This window comes from Cydia splendana, chromosome 19 (genome assembly GCF_910591565.1).
Source record: "Cydia splendana chromosome 19, ilCydSple1.2, whole genome shotgun sequence".
Classification (NCBI taxonomy): Eukaryota; Metazoa; Arthropoda; class Insecta; order Lepidoptera; family Tortricidae; genus Cydia; species Cydia splendana.
The window spans coordinates 513,775-539,839 of NC_085978.1; the positions used below are offsets into that span (position 1 = coordinate 513,775).

At 40.8% G+C, this 26,065-nt stretch overlaps 2 protein-coding genes across 2 annotated transcripts in view; one reads left to right on the forward strand and one right to left on the reverse strand.

Annotated features, from left to right (window-relative positions):
* Positions 1-17,916, forward strand: part of LOC134799904 (2-methoxy-6-polyprenyl-1,4-benzoquinol methylase, mitochondrial) — a 98,720-nt gene extending 80,804 nt beyond the window's left edge. The window contains exon 8 of the mRNA XM_063772341.1: positions 17,906-17,916. Coding sequence (XP_063628411.1) covers position 17,906 — 1 coding nt within the window. The 3' untranslated portion in view covers positions 17,907-17,916. The remainder of the gene's footprint in view (positions 1-17,905) is intronic.
* Positions 8,318-26,065, reverse strand: part of LOC134799936 (calcium/calmodulin-dependent protein kinase kinase 2) — a 209,608-nt gene continuing 191,860 nt past the window's right edge. The window contains exons 4-12 of the mRNA XM_063772374.1: positions 20,741-20,933; positions 17,565-17,618; positions 16,945-17,115; positions 12,911-13,058; positions 11,968-12,155; positions 11,216-11,428; positions 10,650-10,817; positions 10,205-10,347; positions 8,318-9,572 (exon numbers count right to left, since the gene is read on the reverse strand). Coding sequence (XP_063628444.1) covers positions 9,467-9,572; positions 10,205-10,347; positions 10,650-10,817; positions 11,216-11,428; positions 11,968-12,155; positions 12,911-13,058; positions 16,945-17,115; positions 17,565-17,618; positions 20,741-20,933 — 1,384 coding nt within the window. The 3' untranslated portion in view covers positions 8,318-9,466. The remainder of the gene's footprint in view (positions 9,573-10,204; positions 10,348-10,649; positions 10,818-11,215; positions 11,429-11,967; positions 12,156-12,910; positions 13,059-16,944; positions 17,116-17,564; positions 17,619-20,740; positions 20,934-26,065) is intronic.

Here is a 26,065-nt window from a genome sequence, read left to right on the forward strand (position 1 = left end):
GTGGAAAGGCAATTTTAAAATATTTGGACCATTCGCTTGCAAGGAAATATAACCTAAGCTGCGTCTGCCAAAAATGTTTTATTATATTTTAAGAAATGAGAAGACAATAAAATTAAACGTGAAAAATCTATATGCTAGGTTTTAATATAAAATTATCCAATAAAATATAACATAGAGCTTTTTAAATGTTAAATAGATATGCATCAAGAATGTAATTTTAAAGTTCCGTTAGCAAAGTACTTCATTTGGAATGTTTGGGCAAGGCAGGGAAAAGTTCGGGGCTTAATTGTTAGAATAGGTAATTTTTGTTATTAAGTAGGTAACTTTCGTTTCATCATTTCCAAATTGTAATGTATTTATTGTTATTTGCGATTTTCTTGACATTTCCTTCTATTTTATTGACTCCTTTTAATTAATTTTATTGTAACTGTGCATGTTTAGCATAAAATGTAGACATTGACGATGCAAAAGCGATCCAACAGATCCTACTTGAATAAATTGATTTTTAATTTTTTATCTTTATCATTATCTTTATCTTTTGACAAGACTTATTTGAGGGTTATTTTTTGTGCTTTTTTTTTTAACGAAGCATTTTGAGCTTCAAAATTAATGAAACTCGTTAACTTTAAAAGTGTGTAGTAGTGCCTTCTCCATACGCACATGTACCACCGCCCACACTGTTAACTGACAGGTCGTAAACCTTATTACATAGGGAATAAGGTCCACCGATGGACAGTTAAGAGTGTTGCTGTTTGTATTGGCAAATGCTTAATTTCTTTTGACAGTAATGTGTCCAGATCATTTTGAACATTACGCCCGTTTACGTCTGCTACTGTAAGTAGATGTTTGCCAGCACTTAGTAAATAGCATCAATGGTTTGTTCTCCTAAGTGTACAAATACATTGTGGAAAGGTTGTTGTATGCCCCCGTATAATATTAGCTTCTGTTCCTACGTCTATTTATTGGTATAAAAACAGCATTCGAATACTGTTTACCAGATTACGTAGGTATAAAATACATAGTATATTGGACACGTTGATATTTGTCTTTTCTCAGTAACATTTTTGTGTTTATAGAGACATTTGGTTCGGAATATTGGCAAATCGAAATCTGTAGAGAGTGGTTAGTACTTATACAAATATTCGTTGAAGTATATTGTAGTTTTGCTTTTGTAGTGGTTATATCGTCTGTATGTTGTATATTTCCAATGTTTGTTATGCAATCCGTGTTCATGTTAGCAACAAAACATTTACCGAATCTTCTCATATTGTAGTACAAGAGTAGTACCAATTTTGAGTCACTGTGTAAAGTATAATACCTATTTATAAATCAATTTGAGCTAAAATGGTATTTGCGTGGCCCTAGACCCAATCTTTTGAGTGCAGGTATATATATTTATATATATTTTGATATAAGTACATAAATAATAAACTGCCATCCATTCTACCCGTAAATCCGTTGGTATAAGGTACTTTTTGTAAAACCGCTGTCAAAATAATTTCTAAGCTTTCCTTAGCTATTTTTGTTTGCAAGAAAATTTTAAATGAAAATTAGGCACTTGTGTACAGTCAGCAAAACTATTATACATATTTGAATGCAGGGGTGCTAAGCTAATAGATTTTCTGACTGTACAACTTTCCCGTATGCCCTCGTTTTGATAGAAGCCTTCGTAAATAAATAAAGAACTACCCTACACATTTCTGTAACTACGATGTAGTTACAAGTTCGGTGCCGCAGTGAGCCTGTAACGCCTCCGACGTAGTTACAAGTTCGGTGCCGCAGTGAGCCTGTAACGCCTCCGACGTAGTTACAAGTTCGGTGCCGCAGTGAGCCTGTAACGCCTCCGACGTAGTTACAAGTTCGGTGCCGCAGTGAGCCTGTAACGCCTCCGACGTAGTTACAAGTTCGGTGCCGCAGTGAGCCTGTAACGCCTCCGACGTAGTTACAAGTTCGGCACCGCAGTGAGCAACTAATTCGTGCCTTTGATGTCGGAGCGGCCGGACTGGAATGTCATTACAGAAATAACAAGACACGGAGTACCTACAAACCAGTATAAGTAAGCTCTTTGATTTTATTATCTATAGAGATTATCTATTCATCGATGCCGTCGATTGGACAGAAACGGCACTAGACAGAGAAGCATGGCGTTCCTTAGTGTCAGAGGCCAAGATCCACTTCGGGTCGCTGCGCCGCGGCAGTAAGTAAGTAAATATCATTTCATAGAGATTATGCTGCTTTGGTTTTATATTAGAGTTGAGAGATACAACTAAAGTTGTCTAAGACAAAACTGTGACTTCATTGCTGATTCCTCAAGCACACGTATAAATAAAGGCACAGTTAAATACTTTCTCGAACTAGTGCGGGAAAGAGCACTTTCCGTGCGTATGTCGAAAGATTAGAGGGCCATATGTGCTGTAAAACGTTGTACGATACACGTGTGAATAATTCGCAACTCGTGTCGATTTATAACACTCCCTTCGGTCGTGTTTTAACTTAACGCCACTGGTTTCGAATTTCCTCTTTTCCACACTTGTATCGTAAATAACTATTGTCTCCGTGACAAAAGTATGAAGGTACGAAATGGGTCGGAAACTAAATTATTTGACTACACATTACATTACTACATTATTTTACTTAAGCTTCCGTTGGTATTATTATATAAAAGATTGTCTCATGGCTAGGTTCTTTGGAACGGAGGATGTATTCTATTATTTCTGTGATATCTTTCTGACGGTTGGATTTAATAAAATTGCCAGCTTAAATTTAACTCTGTCATATTGACAAAGAGTCCAAACTTGATTGGGGCCTATGTTCTACGTGTAGGACGATACAGCTTATATTATGGCCGTTGCGAATAGGACGACCGCCTGTTTGTTTGTAACTGAAGGGCCGAATGTAAGCAATGTTCTGCCGTAACATTTCGAGGGCTAAATACCGAGAGGTAATTCGTTTAGTCTTGCTTCTGGTAAATAGAAGATAGAAGGCTATTTAGAAACGTTTGCATTCATGAACATTATATAATAATGCGTAACTTTATATAATAATTCCAAGCAGTATTGTAATTTGTTTCATAAAATTGAAAAATAAAATAGACTAAGCATTAACAATTGCAACGTATTAGTTAGTTTAAGTAACTAGCGGCTTTGTAAGTCTGCGTCTCGAGTCTGTCGCTTAAAACCGAATAAATGTAGGTAGAGTTAGACCAAGACAAGTCTGCAGCGATTTTAATAGCACTCGCAGTGCAAGTGTCAAGTTAAACGTCAATGTTCTATGAAATTATGACGTATAAATAACACTTGCACTGCGTGTGCTATCAAAATCGCTGCAGACTTATCTTGGTCTAACTCTATTATTCCGCCATTTTCAAAAACCGATTAAAATCCTATTTAAATATCGAATCTGTTTATAAAAATTTGTGAGAATCGGTTAGGAATTAATGCGGCAGAGGAAAACAAGCGGACAGACATCATCATCATTATATCGGCCATTTATCGCCCACTGCTGAGCATAGACCTGTCTTCTAGAACGTCACTTGTCCCGGCCCTGAGCTAATCCCATCCAGACGTGACTCGACAGACATACGAAAGCATGTTTCCCCAAGCTCGGCCCACCGCTGTACCAACTAATCTATCAAAGCTTTTCCAATTTCAATAAATATTTTTATCATACTGGTGAATTTATATTCTTTTCTTTTGCGTGAACGAGTATAACGTATAAAAAGAATATTACCTATGCCATGACAAACAGGTCGACGTATATTAATAAGTGATATAATATAAATGTAATAGGAAGTAATGTGTTGCGTTACGTGACACCCACATAGTTACGGTATTGTTTTCTTTCCTGCCCTCTGAGGTATTACGAAGGATTATTTAACATAAACAACCTACTCTGGAAGAGATAGATAAATTCGCCTTTGTTGTATATTTTGTAATTGTAATTATCTCTGTAATGGTGTTTCTGGCAGACAGTACCGTCTTTAAGTACCATAAGGGCGCACGGGGCCCGTGCCCATGGCCCCCATCCTCAGGGGGCCCCGAAGGACAGACAGTAACAGTATATTTGATTACCTATAATAAATATAAGATCATAGTAGAAAAATGTTAGTTTAATTAGCTTTCTTTACTTTCCTATAGGGCCCCAAATTCTTAAGTGCCCAGGGGCCCCAGCATAGTTTAAGACGGCCCTACTGGCAGACCGAATGCGCATTTGCCAGTTCAGTGGTAAATGTCTAAGTCTCACTAGTTAAAAATGATACTAGTAATAACTTAATGATAGTTAAAAAGTTAATAAAAATAAGTTTTTGGCAAAAATTTCATTTTTGGTACAACCTTTTATCGCTGAGTGTACTTTTCTTACGACAGACAACTAATACTCATCGAGACAATTCTAAAAACCCCAAACACAATTAGGTTGCGCTGTTTCATCACAGAGTTCCTATTGCCACCTCCTGTCTCCATCATCAGATCAGCTCAATGGTACCATAATATTGCATTGTCATCTGATTTATACATGCATGCAAAATTTCAGCTCAATCGGAAACCGGGAAGTGGATCAAATTTAACTTGCAAGATTTGATTACAGACCGACAGACAACGGTCAGGTGAAACTAAATAAAAGCTTGTAAAAATCAATTTCAATCATAATAGTATTTTTGGCTGACGCTAGCTTAAAACTGATCTAATCTAAGCTCGGATCGGACTAATGGGTCGTGTGCAAGCAAAGTCAGGGAAAGGACAGTCTGTGTTTTTTTATTTGTTCTCTTTATCGACAAAGCAGCAGTTGCTTATAGTTTTAGCATTCAACGCGAAAAATACGTGTAAGTGTTGGTTACAGAGCCAAAAAAAGGGGAAACGGATACGTTTTTCAAGATATCCTTCGGCAAAATAAAACATCGATACCAAAAACCATATTTTCGTTCGCCCCGCACTTTACTTGCACAAAGTTCTAAATACACTTACATTAAAGAAGGAAATGAAAGTGGCTGCGTTGTGGGACCCTGTCGCGTAGTATTCGATACAATACGGATATGATGGTTGCCCTATCATCGTCTATCATGTAACGACACTCCCATCACAGTATCCGGTCGCAGTCTGCCAGCTAACGCGAGTGGCTCTGTGGCTCCTGACGAAGCTCCTCGTTAGAGAGACGATGACAGACGGTGAGACCGCAACCATTTTAGGCCCGCTGATTAAAGCTCGCTTGTAAACGGAATTGGTCAGTGAGATACGATATTTTATAATTAAGTGGGTGCCATAATTTCTAAATTTAAGGGTTTATTAGTATCATAGTGTATTTATGATACAGTACTTTACCCTTTACCGCCTAAGGTATCAGATGACGCGCGCAGCAACAACAGCACAATATCAACGTTCGTTCATTCCGACAATAATTATAATATGATGCGCCGCACACGATATAGGCGTAGCGTTCAAAGGGTTAAAAATGGTTTATTTTTTACACAAAATTATATTGAAATTAATCATCTTGCTTCGCTTGAAATGATGTTTGTTATCAGGCGAGCACAATTAAATAAAATGTATTCTTTGTATTCTACGGTTTTCATAAGTACACTGTGACGCTTTGTAAGTATCTTCACACAAAAAAAGAAATTGCTTTTATTCCCTTTCTTTTCTCATTAACTGTATAAGTTGTTGTGTGCGTTAACGTAGCGGACCAGTTCCTTGATTACTTTCGGGAGACTACTCAAAGGCATAGTAAACAAAAGTGAACAGTAAAAAAGAAATAAGAGGAAGATATAAGGGTTGAAATGGGTACTCGATGGGTTATATAAGAAAAGTTTGCGGTTCTTTCGTTGTTGTTCAAGTAGATTTTTCCTTTATTATGGTGGTATAGCCACAATATTTTCTTTAGTTAGATGTTTTATTAATCAAATTTAATGAGCTATGGGACGCATATATGTACTTTAGACTAATTAAAATTAAACTAATTTTACGGTTTAATAATTTGTCTGTCAATAAGGATTTTGACCGACTTTTTGTAATTTTTCCCTTTTTTATTCGAGAATGATTTTTCCCCTCTATACAGCACAACCGAGGTTTGAACCCACGATTTTGACCACCATCATACACATATGTGACGTTACCTATGAAAAGGGACCTTATTGTCGATGGCGCTTACGCCATTATTAACGATGCTCCGATATAAATACAATGCCGCGCGACGCTGTGCTGCGTAAGCGCCATCGACAATAAGGTTCCTTTTCATAGATAATGCCACATATATGAAACTAACAAGGTTAGCTCACGTATTTTTAGTCACTCCCGCAATACATTTCGTAACGTTTGGGTCACCATTTTCAAGCACTACGAGTGCTGAGGCCAGTTTTACGCTTTCCGTTGCTAGTTTTAGGTATTCGTTATGTTTATTTTTATTGCCTGTTAATGATATAGGTACATTAGAAAGTAAACGATATAAATTTATATTAAAAGTTTTTGTTCAAGTACTTATGTCATGTATTTCGATATTGGACATAACTTAACCGTACCTTTGTTATTATCATTCCCCCAAGACTGTGGGTTAAATCAATATCTGTATAAGAAACTCGCCAAGAGCATTATGCTATATTAAAAGTTTCAAGTATATGTGACGCAATCAAATATTTGACTTGATGCAACAACAAGCCTTATTAGGGTCACCCCACAGCGTCTCCCGAGCATCGGCGTTTAGTTAACTCTATGGCTGCTTCTCGACGCAACGTTGGCGCAACTGTGCAGCGCCGCCATTTTCCATAGCGCTGACTATTTAGACGCCGACGCTCAAAAGACGCTAGCTCAAAAGAAGAAGTTTTACGTCACCTTCGTATAAATTTTGCTCTTCACGTTTACTGTTCTCGAAGGATCTCTTTTGTCAGGAGGAATTTTTGTCTCAACTTTTATCGGGCGTAAAACATTCGTCCTTTTCTGGTTCTACGACTTGAAGAGGGACGGGTGCTTTGACGTGATAACGTGTCACAATGACACAGAATAAATAGACTCCGGATTGAGAAGCTTTTACGAAGCAAGGTACACATAAGAGTATACCAATGACTTGCACTCTACACCATTTAATACCTGTAGGCCAAGCACATGATTGGCGCGACAGTATCTCGCGGCGAGATAGACTACCCGTCCCTCTTATAGTAACATAGTTAGAAAAAGACGGGTAGTCTATCTCGCCGCGAGATACTGTCGCGCCAATCATGTGCTAGCCCGGCAGGTATTGTTATATTGTAAACTAAATAGTAGTTCATGTTCTTTCTTAAATTTTTAATCTAAAAAAGGAGGGTATCAATTCACCGTTTCTTTTATAAATATTGGGCTTGGCACCGATTTCAAAGATATCAGTTTCTAGCGTATATAAAAGGGATACTATTTCAGTTTATATTTTTTGTTGTCAGTTTTCCTTTTTTAATATTTATGTGAAATAATTAACGTGAAAGCAACTGTAATAAGAGGTCGCGCTCTCATACTAAATTAGTACGAAAGCGGCTAGAGTCAGACCGAGGTACGTCTGCAACGAGTCTGATAGCACACGCAGTGTTATTTACACGTCATAATTTCATAGAAGTTTGACGTTTAAAATAACACTTGCACTGCGTGTACTATCAAAATCGTCGTAGATTTACCTCGGTCTAACTCTATGTATGATGACCGCAAGTTGTTCCACCTTGTAGTTGAATGATCTGTGCTCAGTGAAATCTTATTAGTGAAACTCCTTTTGAAATGAAAACGTTACATAACATTTTCCATTTCAATCACAAACCACGTAGCTTAAGAGTCTGCATTACGAATCGAAGTAAGTAAGACTCTAATTAAAGATAAAAGAATAATTGGAGCGCAACGTTCAAAGCTTTGTTTTACTGAGCATTCATGTAATTGGCCATTTTGTACCAGAAACCGAATTTCGAAATATTATATAGTAGGTACAGTCGCCATCAGATATATCGGAGCGGCCAAGGTGCTCACAAATATCGGAACACGCCTCTATTGGCAGGGCGTTAGAGCGCGTGTTCAGATATTGTGAACACCTTGGCCGCTCCGATATATCTGATGGCGACTGTACCTAGTTAGAAATATTTTGTTTGGACTTAGGCCAGCTTGGTTAACGCACACCTTTCACATTATGATTATGAATATAATAATTAAGTATGAAGCTATATATGTACATGATTTAATGCATTGAGCAATTTTATTATAATTATTTTGGTGACTGACAAAAAATTAAAAAAGCTGTATTCTACAATAAGAGTATAGTGAAATAAGGCAAATGTAACTATATAACAACAAATGTAATATATAACAATAAAATTAAGTCTATTTATGTAAGTACTTAGAAACAATAAAAAAAATGGCTATTTTACACATTTACGTATTTTAGCTGCCAGAGATAAAAAGTTTTCATGTTTAGAGAAAATTGTATGAACTGCAGTCCTTAATTTAGGTCAAAAAGGGCAAAAATACCTTATTTACAATATCATTTAAAACCTTGGGACTAGTCGAGGAATGAAATATTTAAGTTTAAAAATATTTACAATATTTCTATACTATAATATATAAAAAAATATCATCTTCGTGCTTCCCCTACTAATTGCTAAACCTCACTTTATGTCACCTCTAGCTTTTAGTACAAAAACTAAAGAAACTTCACTTAGAAATTAATCTACAAACTATAAAGGCAAAAAATGCATGAATATATCATTAAAAAATCTCTTTTTTTGTATAACTTTCCTTTTTAAAGCGTCTTATTCACTAGAGGATTAAAATACCTACTTTTACACATTGCCCATGACATCAAATGAACTTGATGTTTTTAGACATGTCATAAAATAGGGTATTTGACTGTAATTAAAATAAATTATTTTACACCACGCAAGAAATAAAGCACCAAAACATTAATAGAAAAACGTAGACAGCAGTTATTTTTAGACAATATTTCTATTTTAAATCCCGTATAAAACTATAAAGAGTAGGTGATTTGATCGTGACGACACATGCTTGTGTTTCATATAAATTCCATAGTAGCAAATCGTTTTGAGAGTTCGAAAAAAGAAACTAATTTGACTAGTAGTTAAATACCCCATTATACAATCATTAAAGACACCTTAAGATTTTACCCACGTAATTTTTTATGTGTAGAGTCAGGCTAAACTAACTCTGCAGCGTGTTTGATAGCACAGAGTGTGCATGTGTTAAGTATTTTTAACGCCTTAATTTCATTGAAGTCTAATATTTTAGTCAACTTAGGTGACCATTCTCAAGCATTGAGACCCGTTCGCAAACGCACACCGCAGCGAATAGAACCGAAACTTTAATATAATGTAAAAAAGTCACGCGAATTCATTTAGCGTCACTGCCTTAACTTGCGATATTAAACTTTATCCTCTAGTGAATAACACGCATTAATGCTTAACGCGCTGCGCGGGTGCGCGGACGCAGGGGGCGGGCGGTGCCGCCATCTTGTCATATCACCGTGCGGCCATCTTGTTTTCCGCGTCCTTGGTCTCGTTGTCCTGGGGCTGGTCGCGGGACTCTTGGACTGACTCTAGGGCGATGTCGAACGATGTTTGTCGGCTAGAATAAACATTCCATTTCAAGTGAATAATGTTATGAAGTGGCTTTGAATAATTCTTACCAAGGGCCAAAATGTCAATTTTGCTAGCTAATATCTTTGCTTAGTAGAGCAATAGACTTATCTATAGAAGTCAGAAAATTGTCTAACTCTCAAATCCTTTTAAAAAATTTCTACTCTTTGGTTTTCATCTGTAATTTATTAGCGGAAGTAACGTAGTGGCACCACTGACATACAGGGAACCAGTAATCCAACACTTCAATTTTTATCCAAGAAAATAAGGGCTGGAAGCCGAGCATGTACAGTAGTTGCACTCCTGTGTTGCCGTATTTATAGGAGATCGGTACATTATTTCAGGCAACTAGTGGCCCATACATAAATACCTTAAAACTAGCATACATATTATAAAAATATATTTTAAAACTAAACACTACAAATCACATTATGGCTGCAATGCATTACGCAACTCCGCAGTGTCAGGGAGCCGGCCGCGGAACCACCGAAACTTGACAACCTTCGGCCAAAACTCCTTGGTGAAGGTCATAAAAATTGAAGTGTCAGGTTACTGGTACCCTGTCGATCACTGGTGCTATTACTAGCTTAATTTTATTATTTGCTAAGGACTAATTTGTACCTGTCCATAAGATAGTTCCCAGGGGCCGACAGCGATCGCCCCGAGCGCGCCAGGCCTCCCCTTTTGGGCTTCTCGGCCTCCTTGATGGTTTCCGAGGACTCGCGGCGAGATGTACTGCCTTCCCGACTTCGGAGAAATGGATTCTGCAATATAAGACATGATTCATGAAGTTATTAAATACCTACTGATAATGTTTTGTCCTGTTGACCTTATAATCTTAACTTTTAGGAAGTTGTGACCCTGGTGGATACACTTCGACCCATTGGTTGATAATACATTGTTGAAAAGGTGACAGTTTCCATCAGTGTGTTCAGCTCAGAGGTAGTGCTTTGAATTTCTAGCGCCAAAGTCCTTCGATCTTTCGTAGTTTAATAGGTATTTACTGTCTTTTCTTTGCCACACGTGCGTACGCCGTTGCAAAGGCTGGTTAACCTTGGACACTGACCTGGAAGCTGTGCTTCTTGAGCATGGTCTTGATGAGGATGAGGGTGGACAGATTGGGGATGGAGGTGACAACTCGCGCCATGTCCTCATCTGTCACTTCCACCAGGCGACAGTTCTCTTGTTCGGAGGGTAGGGGATCAGCTCCATTGTTTGTCACCCAGCCGTGTTCCTGTACATGAAAATATACGAATTAAATTAAAGTACTGTATTGAAAACGCTGGATGCGGGTAGCTTCCAACCGGTACGTGTGGAGGTCCATGGGGGAGGCCTATGTTCAGCAGTGGACGTCTTATGGCTAAGATGATGACGATGATGACTGCATTGAATCAAATGATTTTTCTCTAAATCGGCCAGGAAAGCCATGAGCATTGAGCTGGGCAGCCAACGATTTTGCAATCTTGCTCAGAAGAAGATTCTTTTCTTCACCCGGAATGTAAAAGATAGCTGCTTTCTCAATATTAAGCTAGCTTGACTTATAATATAAGCCAGGTCTTTTTCCAGCATTCGTAAGAGCAGCTCTGGTTGAAGGTGAGACTGTATTACTAGTGTTGTCATGGTCTTTCTTACCTTAATTTCATGCATCGTAGCTCTTCTAGCCGGGTCCTTATCAAGCATACGTAATAGCAACCCCTTCAGCGGCGCAGAAATCGTCGGTCGTGATGGAAACTTCAATGGGTCAGTGAGCGCCCGCTGAGCAATCTCGGCACACGAGCCGCTCCAGGGCACGCGGCCGGTCACCATGGCGTAGAGGGTCACGCCTAACGACCAAATGTCTGCCGCCTGGGGAAAAAAAAGTTTTATTGCTGTGAAGAGCCTCTTATAATCAACGTCCATATGAAATAGCTGAGATGGAGCATAAGATTTATGTATGGACAGAGATTTATCTATTGAATCATTGGAGTGAAGCGCCCAAGGGTGAATTGCACAAATTTATTGATTAAACACACACACACACTTTGATTATCGTGAGTGAAGTAGCTATAGTAGGTGATTTTGAGATTTATTAGCTACTGCAGTCTTCTCTCTAAGAAGTACATAGGTTATAGCTAGGTTTGAATAGCTTGATACATCCAGGAAGAATAGATTCTTCATCGTCGTCAGCCTCTTCCATACTAAGGTTAAGGTGGTGGGCACCATTCTTGTAAAATAAGTTTCATCAGTCACTTATTCTAACAGGAGATTAGCAAGTCGATTATCACAACTGGAATGTACTTCTACATGCTATCTTCATCACGAATCGCTTCCATACCAAGGCAAGAAGCAATCCCTCGTCAAGTATATTGCCGCAATGCTATTAAGGTTTGGTTGGATGCTCTTACCTCCCCGTTATACCGATCAGCTGGTGCAGCCGCTTCAGGAGCCCTAAAGGCAGGAGTCCCCACGCCCCCGGCAAGCCCTGCATCTGCTAGCTCCCCGCAGGCACCTAGGTCCGCCACTTGCACCCGACCGTCGCCAAGAAGGAGGTTAGCTGGCTTAATGTCGCGGTGGGCGATGCGTTGGTAGTGTACTGTTGAAAAGAGCAATTTTTAAAACCAGTAGAATTATTGGTGGCGGTAAAGATTTTTCGAGGTTTTCAGTCAAACTTCCCACCAGACTCCAAAATGTTTAATAATTATTGTTCATGGTGTAACGTGTTAGGCTAGATAGGCAAAATACCTCATTCTACATTTTCGAAATATTCGTCTGTTACTTAGTTTTTATAAAAAAAGATTTTTGATGAAACGTTTCTGTGTCGGGGAATGGACCTTGCAGGTACTTTCAAAAAGATCTTGACAATGAAAATATCTTTCGGGGTAATTTTGTACTCACAATACTCGATCCCTAGAGCATCTCGGAAGTACTTCCTCGCCAGCTCTTCGCTGAGCGGGTTGTCAGTTGGTATGTCGATGATTGGTCCACCCTCCAGCAGTTGGAAGACCTACCCTACCTACAGCTGATTCTCATCTAACAGTACTCACAGTACTCGATCCCTAGTAGAGCATCTCGGAAGTACTTCCTCGCCAGCTCTTCGCTGAGCGGGTTGTCAGTTGGTATGTCGATGATTGGTCCACCCTCCAGCAGTTGGAAGACCTACCCTACCTACAGCTGATTCTCATCTAACAGTACTCACAGTACTCGATCCCTAGTAGAGCATCTCGGAAGTACTTCCTCGCCAGCTCTTCGCTGAGCGGGTTGTCAGTTGGTATGTCGATGATTGGTCCACCCTCCAGCAGTTGGAAGACCTACCCTACCTACAGCTGATTCTCATCTAACAGTACTCACAGTACTCGATCCCTAGTAGAGCATCTCGGAAGTACTTCCTCGCCAGCTCTTCGCTGAGCGGGTTGTCGGTTGGTATGTCGATGACTGGCCCACCCTCCAGCAGCTGGAACACCAGGTACAGCTGGTCTTCCTCAGGGTCATCTAACACCTGGAAATATTCGTAAATATTATCTTAAGAGTCATACGAATCTCTCCGCCGACGTATAATCGATGTTACTCTCTCATTTGAAAACGACGTTGTGAAATAAAATGAATTTCTAACCTTTTACTTTTTGCACTTGGAATATATACTAGTCTCCGCCTGCGACTTAGGGCGTAAAAATTAAAAAAAAATCCGTCCAATTGGACCCATTTAGGGGTTGATTGTCTAAAAACTATTTCTTAGTAGAACTCTACAAAATTTCAAGAATAAGTTTCGCAAATTTTCAAAGTATTATATGTAACGCGATATTTTTGTATTATAACTATGTGAAAGATGTCGGTATTACTTATATGGGTATGACGACTGTTCGCATTGAAAGCGATTAGACTTCCAAAGTAGCCGCCAAGTTTGTGGCAAAGAAAGTTCCGGCAGGTCAGAACTCAACAGGTTGGCAAGGACTTGTTGAATATGAGCGAGTCATTACACGCGTGGTTACACGCCGCGAGAGGAAATGTCAATCATAGACATCACCATTTACTGTTTTATCGAATTTTAGCTAAAGTAAACTTTGTCGTCATTCGTTGTACCCACAAAATACCTAATAATAATTAATAATTAAGCCTTTATTTTCATCCTTAATATACCTTAACTAGTACATAATGAATATAAAAAAGCGACTGGGACTCACACGTGTAATAAAAGTTAGTATGATAGATTTATGTAAATATAAAACGGGGAAAATGCGGAGGGAATTTTGCTCTGACAAACGTGAATAGTGAGTAGTGTTTTCAAACAGTGGGGTTATTTGTCCAAAAATAAATTAAATAACAATCTCTCTGCTTTGCCTTAAGGTTGACTGGTAGAGAATGCTTTTGGCATTAAGTCCGCCTTTTGTACGATAAGTTTTTCTTTTGTACAATAAAGTTTAAATAAAAAAAATAAAAAATAAGGAATTAACAATCGACATACAAAACTGATGCTTAATGGAATTTGTTAGAAAACTTTTTTATTGGTTTGTGGAAAAGTGTTTTTACAGCATCTCTGCTTGATTAACAGAATAAAAAAAAATTGTATCAAGCAGAAACGTCTGCGAACGTTGCCACCCAAAACAGTAAATTTTTCCACTTATAATTTATTTCTAAAAAATGTTATATTAACCAATTTTGTCATGTGTAGGTAGTATACTAGGTCCGTTAATATAGGTACCTACATAAGTTACCTTATTTAGAATTAAGTGTCCCCAATTGCACGCCTCTGCGTTGTAAATTAAAATATGTATAACCTCTGTAACTCATGACCAACAATAAATATTTTAATATTTTAACTTTTTACTAGATTGATTGAGCTAAGTACTCCATTTTAGTGATATACATTTTTCATAGCACTCATATATTTCTACCTACGTATTCATCTCCCCGTAAAATATACTTACTTTGTTTTTCTCGCAAAAGCAAAGTATTAAATCGAGATAAAACCTAGACAAAATGATACCCGATATCGGTGTAACGAAGTCTCGTGTTTTTTTGTCAACAATATGAGTCATAAAAATGATCCAAGATTTTACTTTATTTTCCGAGTAACGCTAGTTTGTTGTTTTTAACAGAGACAAGTAAATTCGAGACGTACAATCTCATACGACATTGTGTTCCTTACGTATATTTTTCCACTTTTCCATTTTTATACGTTTGACTCTGTTTGTACTGCTTTTATGAATTCTAAACGTAAAATACAGGAAGTTGTATGCCACTGTCTTGTGCATAAAAATACAGCACAAGCATAATAAAGGCATTTTAGGTTTAATTTGATTTAATTGCGCCAAACTTATACCTACGTTATTATATTTAAACCTTTTTAAGGCCTTGAACCCTTATTAGCCTTTATTTGTGATTTAAATCCAGTTTTGTGACTCTTTAACTGCGGTTAGACAAATCCAATTTTACGTTCTGAAATTTTAGGTAAATAGCAGTAGCGTGGCGGTTTTCATGATGCAAATAACTTAAATAATCATACCGTTTTATTAGGCAGGCGTCCGGTTTTTTTTATCCCATAGCTCAGTACTTAGTCCATCGCTTTCACCCAATAACCTAGTTCATTTTAGATCCCATCAACTCTCAATAGTCCTTACACGGGCAAGGGCAGCATCCGCTCGGTGTAGGGGAAGGTCGGGTAAAGCGAACACCCCAGGCAAAGCGAATTCGGGCTCCCAATCCTAAACTATTCGACTTTGTCGCACCACGCGCCTATATGATGTTCAGGATCCTTCGCTCTATGAGCGGCAAGCGTCACAGGGAGCGGTCGCTGCGAGCGTCGTCGGTGACGAGTCAAAATGTGTTTTTAGTGCAAAATATGCGATTATGAAAGGTACGTACATGGTATATTATTTTGTCATAGTAATTATCTCGAATTTTAATTCAAGATGCTTCTATTGCTTATTAAAGTATCTTCCTTTTACAACGCATTTCTTTTAAAATAATCCAACGGTTATTTTTTTTAAATTCTTAATTTCATTAACTGACTGAATGGGCAAAGTGGATCGGGCGAAGCGGATAGCGTGTTCACTTTTAATTTATTAGGTAATTTTTTTATGGTTATATTTTGTTACAGATGGTATATAAATATCAAAAAAAGATCAATCATGGCTCCTGGCTAACAGACGTCATGGAAATGGCTATCAAAACGTGGATTCGCTGTGTTAAAATATCTTCAGAGATGCCGTGAAGACTTATGCTTATGAAGTTAGTGAAAATATATCAAAAGTTACTTGTGACAGCTTTTTCTAATTAATATTATTAAAATGATCTTATGTTGATTAATTTTCACTTAGTTATTAAGTTCACTAAGATTTTATGAGTGATATTTGCTTTGCCCGGTGGCCTGTTTCACTTTGCCCGGTACCCTGGACAAAGCGAATAAAATATCTATTTTTACGTTTTGTTCAAAATTGCAGCAATTATTAAACATTGGAGGCTAGTGTTGTTTTAAATTAAAAGTTTATTAAATAAAGACTTATTATTGACACTTTTTTCATTTCTTCCTTGTTAAATTTTTCTGTTATGTCAAGTCAAAGCTTAAGGTGTTCACTATACCCGGACTTCCCCTACCCCTTTCATTTCAAACGTCAAAAGGGGCTCTACGTGTTGGCTTCGGCTCCACGCACGCTTCCCATAGGTCCGGAACACCATTCTTCCGTGATGGGAAAGAAATAATAATAAAAATATATCATCTACAACATTGACGACTCTCGCGTGCCTTGCGTTGTATGAAAATTGTCAGTCTTCTTTACTTAAGTACTAGACTGCCAATCTTAGGGTTTATTTTATTCACTCAAAACAAGTGAATTTTATGAAAGCTCAAGTTCATAACTGGTTTTCATTTGTTTCTTCAGCCTTATTATATTATGGATATATCTTCGGAATATTTTAGTCTTACCTTTATTTATCTGTATTTTCGGCAAGCGTTCTATCTTACCAAACAAATTAAATGAGCCTGTCATTTAAAATATAAAACAGAAATAATTCGGAGCTGTTGAAGTAACGTCAAAAGAATTTGTTTAAGCATTTATTATTGCCTGCGTAGAAGTAAATTTTACTTTATTTTTTGTATTTGCTTACACAGCCACGAAAAACGTTGTCGCTCTACCTGACACTGCTTGTATAGTTTGTAATAGACTCGACAGGCCAATGATGAGAAGTCAATTTTGAAATCTGTCACATCATCACTTACCTCAACCAATTTTACAACATTAGGGTGGTCTTGCTTCTTCAACGTAACTATTTCTCGGTACACCCTTTGAAGCGGGTCCGGGGCGACGTTGCGGCACGCACCCGAAGACACTCGCTAGAACCTATCTCATTCGTATTTAGAAGTTACCTCATTCGTATTTAGAACTCACCTCAACCAATTTCACAACATTAGGATGGTCCAACTTCTTAAGTGTCGCTATTTCCCGGTATACTCGTTGCAGCGGGTCCGGCGGCGGTCCGGGTCCGGGGCGGCGCGGCGGCGCGCGCCCGAAAAGGCCCGCGCGGCGCATCAGCTTGCGTTTTGAGAGGATTTTCATCGCCTGAAATGAAAATGTAAAATCAAATTGGAATAACCTACGCTCTCTGTTAATTTCTGTGTTAATTTATAATGATAATATTTATAGTGCGCAGCTAAAATAAAATGAAAATGAATATTTTAAGTCAATTCACAAAAGGTGGTCCTCGAAAGAGACCTCGTTTAAAATGCTTATAATTATAACATACACAAAAATATTTCACATTTATCTGTCTCATTACTCTTAGTTGCTTAAAGATTAGCTGGAAGAGATCCCTTACGGGGATAACTTTGACTTTGTACACATTTATTGTATTCCCTCTGTGTTATGTACCTACTTGTTCTGTGTAATGAAGTGTTCTACTACACTACTCTATTACCTCAACTAAGTTAACTTTATAAGGACGCATTTATATGGAAAGGTTTATGAGTGTATAGTATAACTAGTATAAGGATGTGTCTTCTCGTACTTACGTAATGTGTGTCGTCCTCCTCGCTATAAGCCAACTTCACGATCCCGTACGAGCCCTGTAATAGCAACACACTTTGTAAAATATATACTGTATCTACTGTGTGTACATAAACTTGACAGTATTTTTTATGATATAGCAGGCAAACAGGCGGACTAATCGTTTGGTGGTAATCATAATCGCTTAATTGCCAGCCTTTACGATGGGAGTACGTTCTTTTCTTGAAGGTCGTATCCGCCCGGAAACCAAATCGCATAATTGATTTAATTCTTACTAATTCAATTGAATCCGAATTTAATCTCGTTTCTATTGTCTCTGGTTTTGTTAATTCGTTTACCTTAGATTACTACCGGGGGCCTAGCCAAGATGATAATTGTACATCGATAAAAGCCCGACGAAAAGTAAAAATGTACGGGATGACAGTATTTAAGTTTCGATGACGATTTCTATCAACGATTGTTATCTTGGCTAGACCTCCTGATCAGTCAGTGGTAGTTATTTACATTACAGACCTGTCCAATAGGCTACAGCAGGAAAGTTGAACATATCCTGGTGCCTGAGCCAGGGAAACCCTCGAGATTCAGCAGTTGATGGCACGTGGGCGGTCGGAGGATCTTGAGGGGAGTTGGAGACAAAACCAGCGTGTGCTTCTTATGGTGTTTATTCGGAAAGTGATGAGAGTACATTACGAATTAACTATCCTAAATTTATTATAATTAATTACAGCGCCACCTATGGTCTGTCTCTGGAACTACGTTCCCTTGTAACATCGATTTGGATAAGCTAGGGTCCTAAGAAGTGTATAAAGGATCAGAGGATAATATGAAATTAGGACAACCCTGCAAAATCTATGGACGCTTTTCCTTGCGTTTGTAAGATATAAGCGCAGTGTTTACCTGTCCGATGGGCTCCAGCAGCCGGTACTGATTGAGCTGGACGTATCCCGGAGCCTGTGCAAGGGAAACCCTGCGAGACTCCCTTGGAGCGCGCCGTACGCGCGGTGATCCTCCTGCCCCGCACTCTGCGCTTTTTGAAATCCGGACAGCCCCTCAAGTTCTATGGACAATTTTCTTTGTGTCTGTAGGATATAAGCGTAGGGTTTACCTGTCCGATGGGCTCCAGCAGGCGGTACTGATTTAGCTGGACTTATCCCGGTGCCTGTGCAAGGGAAACCCTTCAAGACTCTCTTGGTGCGCGCCGCACGCGCGTTGACCCTCCCGCCCCGCACTCTGCGCTTTTTGAAATTCGGACAGATCCTTAAGTTCTACAATTTTCTTTGCGTCTGTAAGATATAAGCGCAGTGTTTACCTGACCGATGGGCTCAAGCAGGCGGTACTGATTGAGCTGTACGTATCCCGGTGCCTGTGCAAGGGAAACCCTTCGAGACTCTCTTGGAGCGCGCCGCACCCGTGGCGACCCTCCCGCCCCGCACTCTGCGCTTTTTGAAATCCGGACAGCCCCTCAAGTTCTATGGACGGTTTACTTTGCGTCTGTTAGATATAAGCGCAGTGTTTACCTGTCCGATGGGCTCCAGCAGGCGGTACTGATTGAGCTGGACGTATCCCGGAGCCTGAGCAAGGGAAACCCTGCGAGACTCTCTTGGCGCGCGCCACACGCGCGGTAAGCCTCCCGCCCAGCACTCTGCGCTTTTTGAAATTCGGACAGCCCCTCAAGTTCTATGGACAATTTTCTTTGTGTCTGTAAGATATAAGCGTAGGGTTTACCTGTGCGATGGGTTCCAGCAGGCGGTACTGATGGAGCTGGACGTATCCCGGTGCCTGTGCAAGGGAAACCCTTCAAGACTCTCTTGGTGCGCGCCGCACGCGCGGTGACCCTCCCGCCCCGCACTCTGCGCTTTTTGAAATTCGGACAGCCCCTCAAGTTCTATGGACAGTTTTCTTTGCGTCTGTAAGATATAAGTGTAGTGTTTACCTGTCCGATGGGCTCCAGCAGGCGGTACTGATTGAGTTGGACGTATCCCGGAGCCTGAGCAAGGGAAACCCTGCGAGACTCCCTTGGAGCGCGCCGCACGCGCGCTGAACCTCCCGCCCCGCACTCTGCGCTTTTTGAAATTCGGACAGCCCGTCAAGTTCTATGGACAATTTTCTTTGCGTCTGTAAGATATAAGCGCAGTGTTTACCTGACCGATGGGCTCCAGCAGGCGGTACTGATTGAGTTGGACGTATCCCGGAGCCTGTGCAAGGGAAACCCTGCGAGACTCCCTTGGAGCGCGCCGCACGCGCGCTGAACCTCCCGCCCCGCACTCTGCGCTTTTTGAAATTCGGACAGCCCGTCAAGTTCTATGGACAATTTTCTTTGCGTCTGTAAGATATAAGCGCAGTGTTTACCTGACCGATGGGCTCCAGCAGGCGGTACTGATTGAGCTGCACGTATCCCGGAGCCTGTGCAAAGGAAACCCTGCGAGACTCCCTTGGAGCGCGCCCCGTACGCGCGGTGAACTTCCTGCCCCGCACTCTGCGCTTTTTGAAATTCGGACAGCCCTCAAGTTCTATGGACGGTTTACTGTGCGTCTGTAAGATATAAGAGTAGTATTTACCTGTCCGATGGGCTCCAGCAGGCGATACTGGTTGAGCTGGACGTATCCCGGAGCCTGTGCAAGGGAAACCCTGCGAGGCTCCCTTGGAGCGCGCCGTACGCGCGGTGATCCTCCTGCCCCGCACTCTGCGCTTTTTGAAATTCGGACAGCCCCTCAAGTTCTATGGACGATTTTCTTTGCGTCTGTAAGATATAAGCGCAGTGTTTACCTGTCCGATGGGCTCCAGCAGGCGGTACTGATTGAGCTGGACGTATCCCGGAGCCTGTGCAAGGGAAACCCGGCGAGACTCTCTTGGAGCGCGCCGCACGCGCGGTGACCCCCCCGCCCCGCACTCTGCGCTTTTTGAAATTCGGACAGCCCTCAAGTTCTATGGACGGTTTACTGTGCGTCTGTAAGATATAAGAGTAGTATTTACCTGTCCGATGGGCTCCAGCAGGCGGTACTGGTTGAGCTGGACGTATCCCGGAGCCTGTGCAAGGGAAACCCTGCGAGGCTCCCTTGGAGCGCGCCGTACGCGCGGTGATCCTCCTGCCCCGCACTCTGCGCTTTTTGAAATTCGGACAGCCCCTCAAGTTCTATGGACGATTTTCTTTGCGTCTGTAAGATATAAGCGCAGTGTTTACCTGTCCGATGGGCTCCAGCAGGCGGTACTGATTGAGCTGGACGTATCCCGGAGCCTGTGCAAGGGAAACCCGGCGAGACTCTCTTGGAGCGCGCCGCACGCGCGGTGACCCCCCCGCCCCGCACTCTGCGCTTTTTGCCGCGTGAGACCGGAGCAGGTTCTGTCGGTCGCCGCTCGCCGGGAATGTTGATAGTCTGTGGACAAGAGAAATAAATGGGTGACGAATATTGACTGGGACCAGGTCAAAACCGTAATAGGTTGCTAAACCTGAATCGGGCTCCTTATTCTTGCGTAATGCATTCTGATAGCTGTTTAAAATGTTATGCGTGATAACGCAAACTTCTTACTCTCAGACTCTCTTTAATATAAAAATTTAAAAAATTGCTCATTTTAAAACCGGCGCAGATAAGTTAATTGCTTATTCTAAGTCCTGAGAAGCTCAATCATGCACTGTAAAATTCACACTTCCAGAGTAATGTAAGACTATTTTTATTTATTCTGAATTGATAGAATACAATAAATCAATCAATATCAATCAATAATCATTTATTTCAAATACTTAACAAAGATTCATAATAAATGGTAAGTAACATAATAAATAGCTAATTAACTTATTCTCTACGTTAGTATTCTTATACCTATCTAAGGTATTTGAACAATGCTTATAAAGTTTTGTTTTCAATAATTCACAAAATCCCTGCTAGGGCTGGTTAAATCAATACGTAGTTATCATTGAGTCCACCTTTCTGGGGTTTTACGCAGCAGTTTACCTGTCTACCTATAGATGTACAATTTGATGACCTTACCTAGGAACCGCCTCAGGCAGACCAGCATATTCATATTCAAAATCGTTTATTTCGTACGGACACATTACACGTCAAAAATAATATTAGTAATTTTATAACGGGAGTCTATAAGACTTAAAACCAATAAATTTAAAAGTGGAAAAATTACTGTCTTGGGTGAGACTTGAACTCACGACCCCTGGATCGATACTCCAGTGCTCTAAAGACAGTAATTTTTGCACTTTTAAATTTATTCTAAGCTTAATAGCATCGTTCGCAGACGTTTCTGCTTGTTAAATAATTAAAATTAAAACCAATAAACTAAATATATAAATATCTCGCTGAACAATGTTTCTGTAATGCCTAAAAGGAATGTTGATAGAATTAACAAAAAAAAAACGCATAACTTGTAACATCTATTACCTATATGTAGTAGTTCAGAGCGCGCGGTACATGATAGATATAGGTACATAGGTACATGATCACGCCGCTGCAACACTGAATTTTATGTTTATTTTAATTTCAATATTATTTCCACTCCACAAAACACGTATTTGAAATGTATCGAGCCGCACCCAATAATACTGACACCCAAAGAACTGACACCTAAATATCGCGTGATATATTTAATTAGCCAATTACAGCTCCGCACCCTCACGACACATGCTTCAGCTCCCGACACTTGCTTTTCTATCGACACACAAACCACACTACTCCTCATAGGTACTTTTGTATTCGAAATGGTACTAAATAGTAATTTCTCTATAATTTGTGCTTTGCTTTTCCGTAATCTAAACTCCAGAAACTCCTTGTACCCTTCTGTAGCGGTAAAAACTTTATAATATCGGAAAAAAACAGATATTTCTCTTGCTAAGTTTATGACAATTGTCACAAGAAACACTACAATTGTCACGAAATTCCGACATATAACTCATTACCTGTCAAGAATTACCTACAATTCTTCTAAATCTTGACAATTGTCAGAAACTTCGCAAAAGAAATATCTGTTTTTTTCCGATATAATAAAGTTTTTTTAAATAATACAATGATGGTGGCAAACAGGAATACGGCCCGTCCGATGGTAAGTGGTAACCGTAGCCCATGGATGCCTGTGACGTCGGCAACAGTGATTTTACAATTGTCGCACCTGTCACCGTGGTGAAATTGGGGCCTGGAATAATACGACTTTGATCACCTATTGATCTGCCCTTTACATTACATTGATACTCGTACAGTCAGCAGCAGAAGTTGCTAAGCGGGTAAGCTGTTCAAATTTACCTCGACACGCTCTTATTCTCTTAACAATAAAGTCGCGTCAAGATCATTTTGAACACCTCGCCCGGTTAGCAACTTCTGCTGCTGACTGTACAATTAAATTTTTTCAACTTTTGGTCGCTTATAAATATAATAACTTGATGCCATAAAAATCTAGTGATCATGCGTAATCGGAGGTCACTCTGCTGGTCTGTGACTTCTGTGAGACAACGAGTTAAGCGATGGCAATAACAGCTCTGGCAGGGACAGGCCTAAGGGATAGCCGCAAATAGAGTGAAGGAGGGTTGTCACGAACAATGGAAATTTTTCTCAATATTGTTAACCTAATAATATTAATGTTTGTAAGTGGTCACGTGACATTTTCTAGCTCTGACTTTCTCTGTCACCTCGATACATTTGTTTTACCGTTTGGCGTTTGTCGATGTAGGTACAAGTGCTACGTGCCACGACTAAAAATATAAACTTTTGACATTGGAAATGTCTTTTCGTTCGCTCCAGTATAGGCTCCGATTTCACGAAAAAGTGCGATCCCCTTGTATCTCGGAAAGTTGTGAAGATATGATATTAAAAAATAGGCTCTAAAGACGCATAATCACGAGAGCTGTAAGGTGCAAAAATAATTATTCGAGAAAGTCAAAAACAAAAAAAGTTATGGTCGAAATAGTAAAAATAAAATTAATTTTTTTCCGAATTTTTGATTTTGGTGCTCGATAATTTGGAAACGAAGAATGATATCAAAAATTTGAGAAAAACGGTTCTGGACAATTTAGTCAGCTACAATTTGAGCCTAAAACAAAGACGATCGGGTTAAGGGTTTGCCCTGTAGCCTAACCTTTAAATAGTCAAAAAGTCAGAACGACATTTTTCACATGACATTTATGACTTCATGTTTCGCAGAGTTCGTTATCGGTGTTTGTTGTGAATTATCGATAGGGAGAGGGAGAGGGAGAGGGAGAGGGAGAGGGAGAGGGAGAGGGAGAGGGAGAGGGAGAGGGAGAGGAGAGGGAGAGGGAGAGGGAGAGGGAGAGGGAGAGGGAGAGGGAGAGGGAGAGGGAGAGGGAGAGGGAGAGGGAGAGGGAGAGGGAGAGGGAGAGGGAGAGGGAGAGGGAGAGGGAGAGGGAGAGGGAGAGGGAGAGGGAGAGGGAGAGGGAGAGGGAGAGGGAGAGGGAGAGGGAGAGGGAGAGGGAGAGGGAGAGGGAGAGGGAGAGGGAGAGGGAGAGGGAGAGGGAGAGGGAGAGGGAGAGGGAGAGGGAGAGGGAGAGGGAGAGGGAGAGGGAGAGGGAGAGGGAGAGGGAGAGGGAGAGGGAGAGGGAGAGGGAGAGGGAGAGGGAGAGGGAGAGGGAGAGGGAGAGGGAGAGGGAGAGGGAGAGGGAGAGGGAGAGGGAGAGGGAGAGGGAGAGGGAGAGGGAGAGGGAGAGGGAGAGGGAGAGGGAGAGGGAGAGGGAGAGGGAGAGGGAGAGGGAGAGGGAGAGGGAGAGGGAGAGGGAGAGGGAGAGGGAGAGGGAGAGGGAGAGGGAGAGGGAGAGGGAGAGGGAGAGGGAGAGGGAGAGGGAGAGGGAGAGGGAGAGGGAGAGGGAGAGGGAGAGGGAGAGGGAGAGGGAGAGGGAGAGGGAGAGGGAGAGGGAGAGGGAGAGGGAGAGGGAGAGGGAGAGGGAGAGGGAGAGGGAGAGGGAGAGGGAGAGGGAGAGGGAGAGGGAGAGGGAGAGGGAGAGGGAGAGGGAGAGGGAGAGGGAGAGGGAGAGGGAGAGGGAGAGGGAGAGGGAGAGGGAGAGGGAGAGGGAGAGGGAGAGGGAGAGGGAGCTCGGGTTTAATACAACATAAGTACACGCTGTTTTGGTCATCGGACTCGTCTCGATGAGCACTTAGGAGAGTAGTACCCAAGATAGAGCTGATGCTGAACCCTGGCTGTACCTAAAGGAACTCAGGTTTGTTGCAACATAGGCACACGCTGTTTTGGTCATCTCTCGTCGCGTCAAACTGCTGTCAAGAAAAATACATATCTTGCAGCAAATGGGCCGCTGCCGATCAAGACTCGAGTGACGATAACGGCGATGTGGCTACCACTTCTCGAGTTGACTACGGATTTGCCGTGTAATAATTTTCTTGTACTTTGAACATTAATATATCCTGCTTATTAATCGAAAAATGAAATATGTACCTATACTTATGCGCCACGGCGACAATTATTCAAACTTCGATCCGCGTGTGGAAATTTTGCAATTTGTTTGTTCACATGCGTTATGTCCGTTTTATGTTTTGTTGTAGTTTTATTTTGTAACTTTTTCCTTATCCAGACTTTCTCGTCGCTCAGCGACAATATTTTTTCGAATTCCGTAGATTCATTTCCAATGTGCTCGATAGTCGTGTGAGGCACGAAATCTGTGAATTTTTGTAAGCAATATGGATGGAAAACGATATTAATATTCAATTGAATAAACGGCTGAATTCTAGTCGATCTTCCTTTCGAAAATATTAGCCCGTGAAAAGAAATAATGCCTTTATAAAATTGCTAAGACTATTATACGTGAAATTATTAGAGCAGGATTATTTCGTATAAATAAGTACTCTTTCAATCGCAAAAAATTAAACGTATTTTAGTAATAAAGGGTTGTGCACAAATCACGTGAGGTGTTTTCAGCTACTTTTTGACCCCTCCCTCCCCCTTGGTGATATTTGGTGAGGTTTTCGGCTACGGTGATCCCCACCCCCCCTATCGAACCTCGCGTGATTTGTGCACAAGCCCTAAGATAACTTTGAAAGTGATAGTAAAGTAAGATTAATCTTTAACGTTAAACATCGTAGCAGCGTAGCAGCTACGTCGTAGGCTTCTCGTAGCACCACCATTCATAGCTTCTGACCCTGACGTTCACTATTTTGTGACCCAACACAACTAAAGGGGCCCACTGATTAACAGTCCGCCGGACGGTATCGGCCTGTCAGTTAGAACAAAATTTTGACAGTTCCGAACAACTGACGGGCCGATACCGTCCGGCGCGGCGGACTGTTAATCAGTGGGCCCCTTAACAGCCTTTCGGCCCGATTCGAACTTTAAGATACGTCAGTCAATAGATCTAGAAACGATATGGATTAGATATGTCAGTGCCAAATGTGACGTTTCTTCAAACAGAAACGTCACTTTTGACACTGACACATCTAATCCATGTCGTGTCTGCATCTATTAATTGACGTATCTTAAAGTTCGAATCGGGCAGTTTGTGGACAGTTCGAACGTACATTTTGACATAAGAATGATGTCTGGCTGTTAT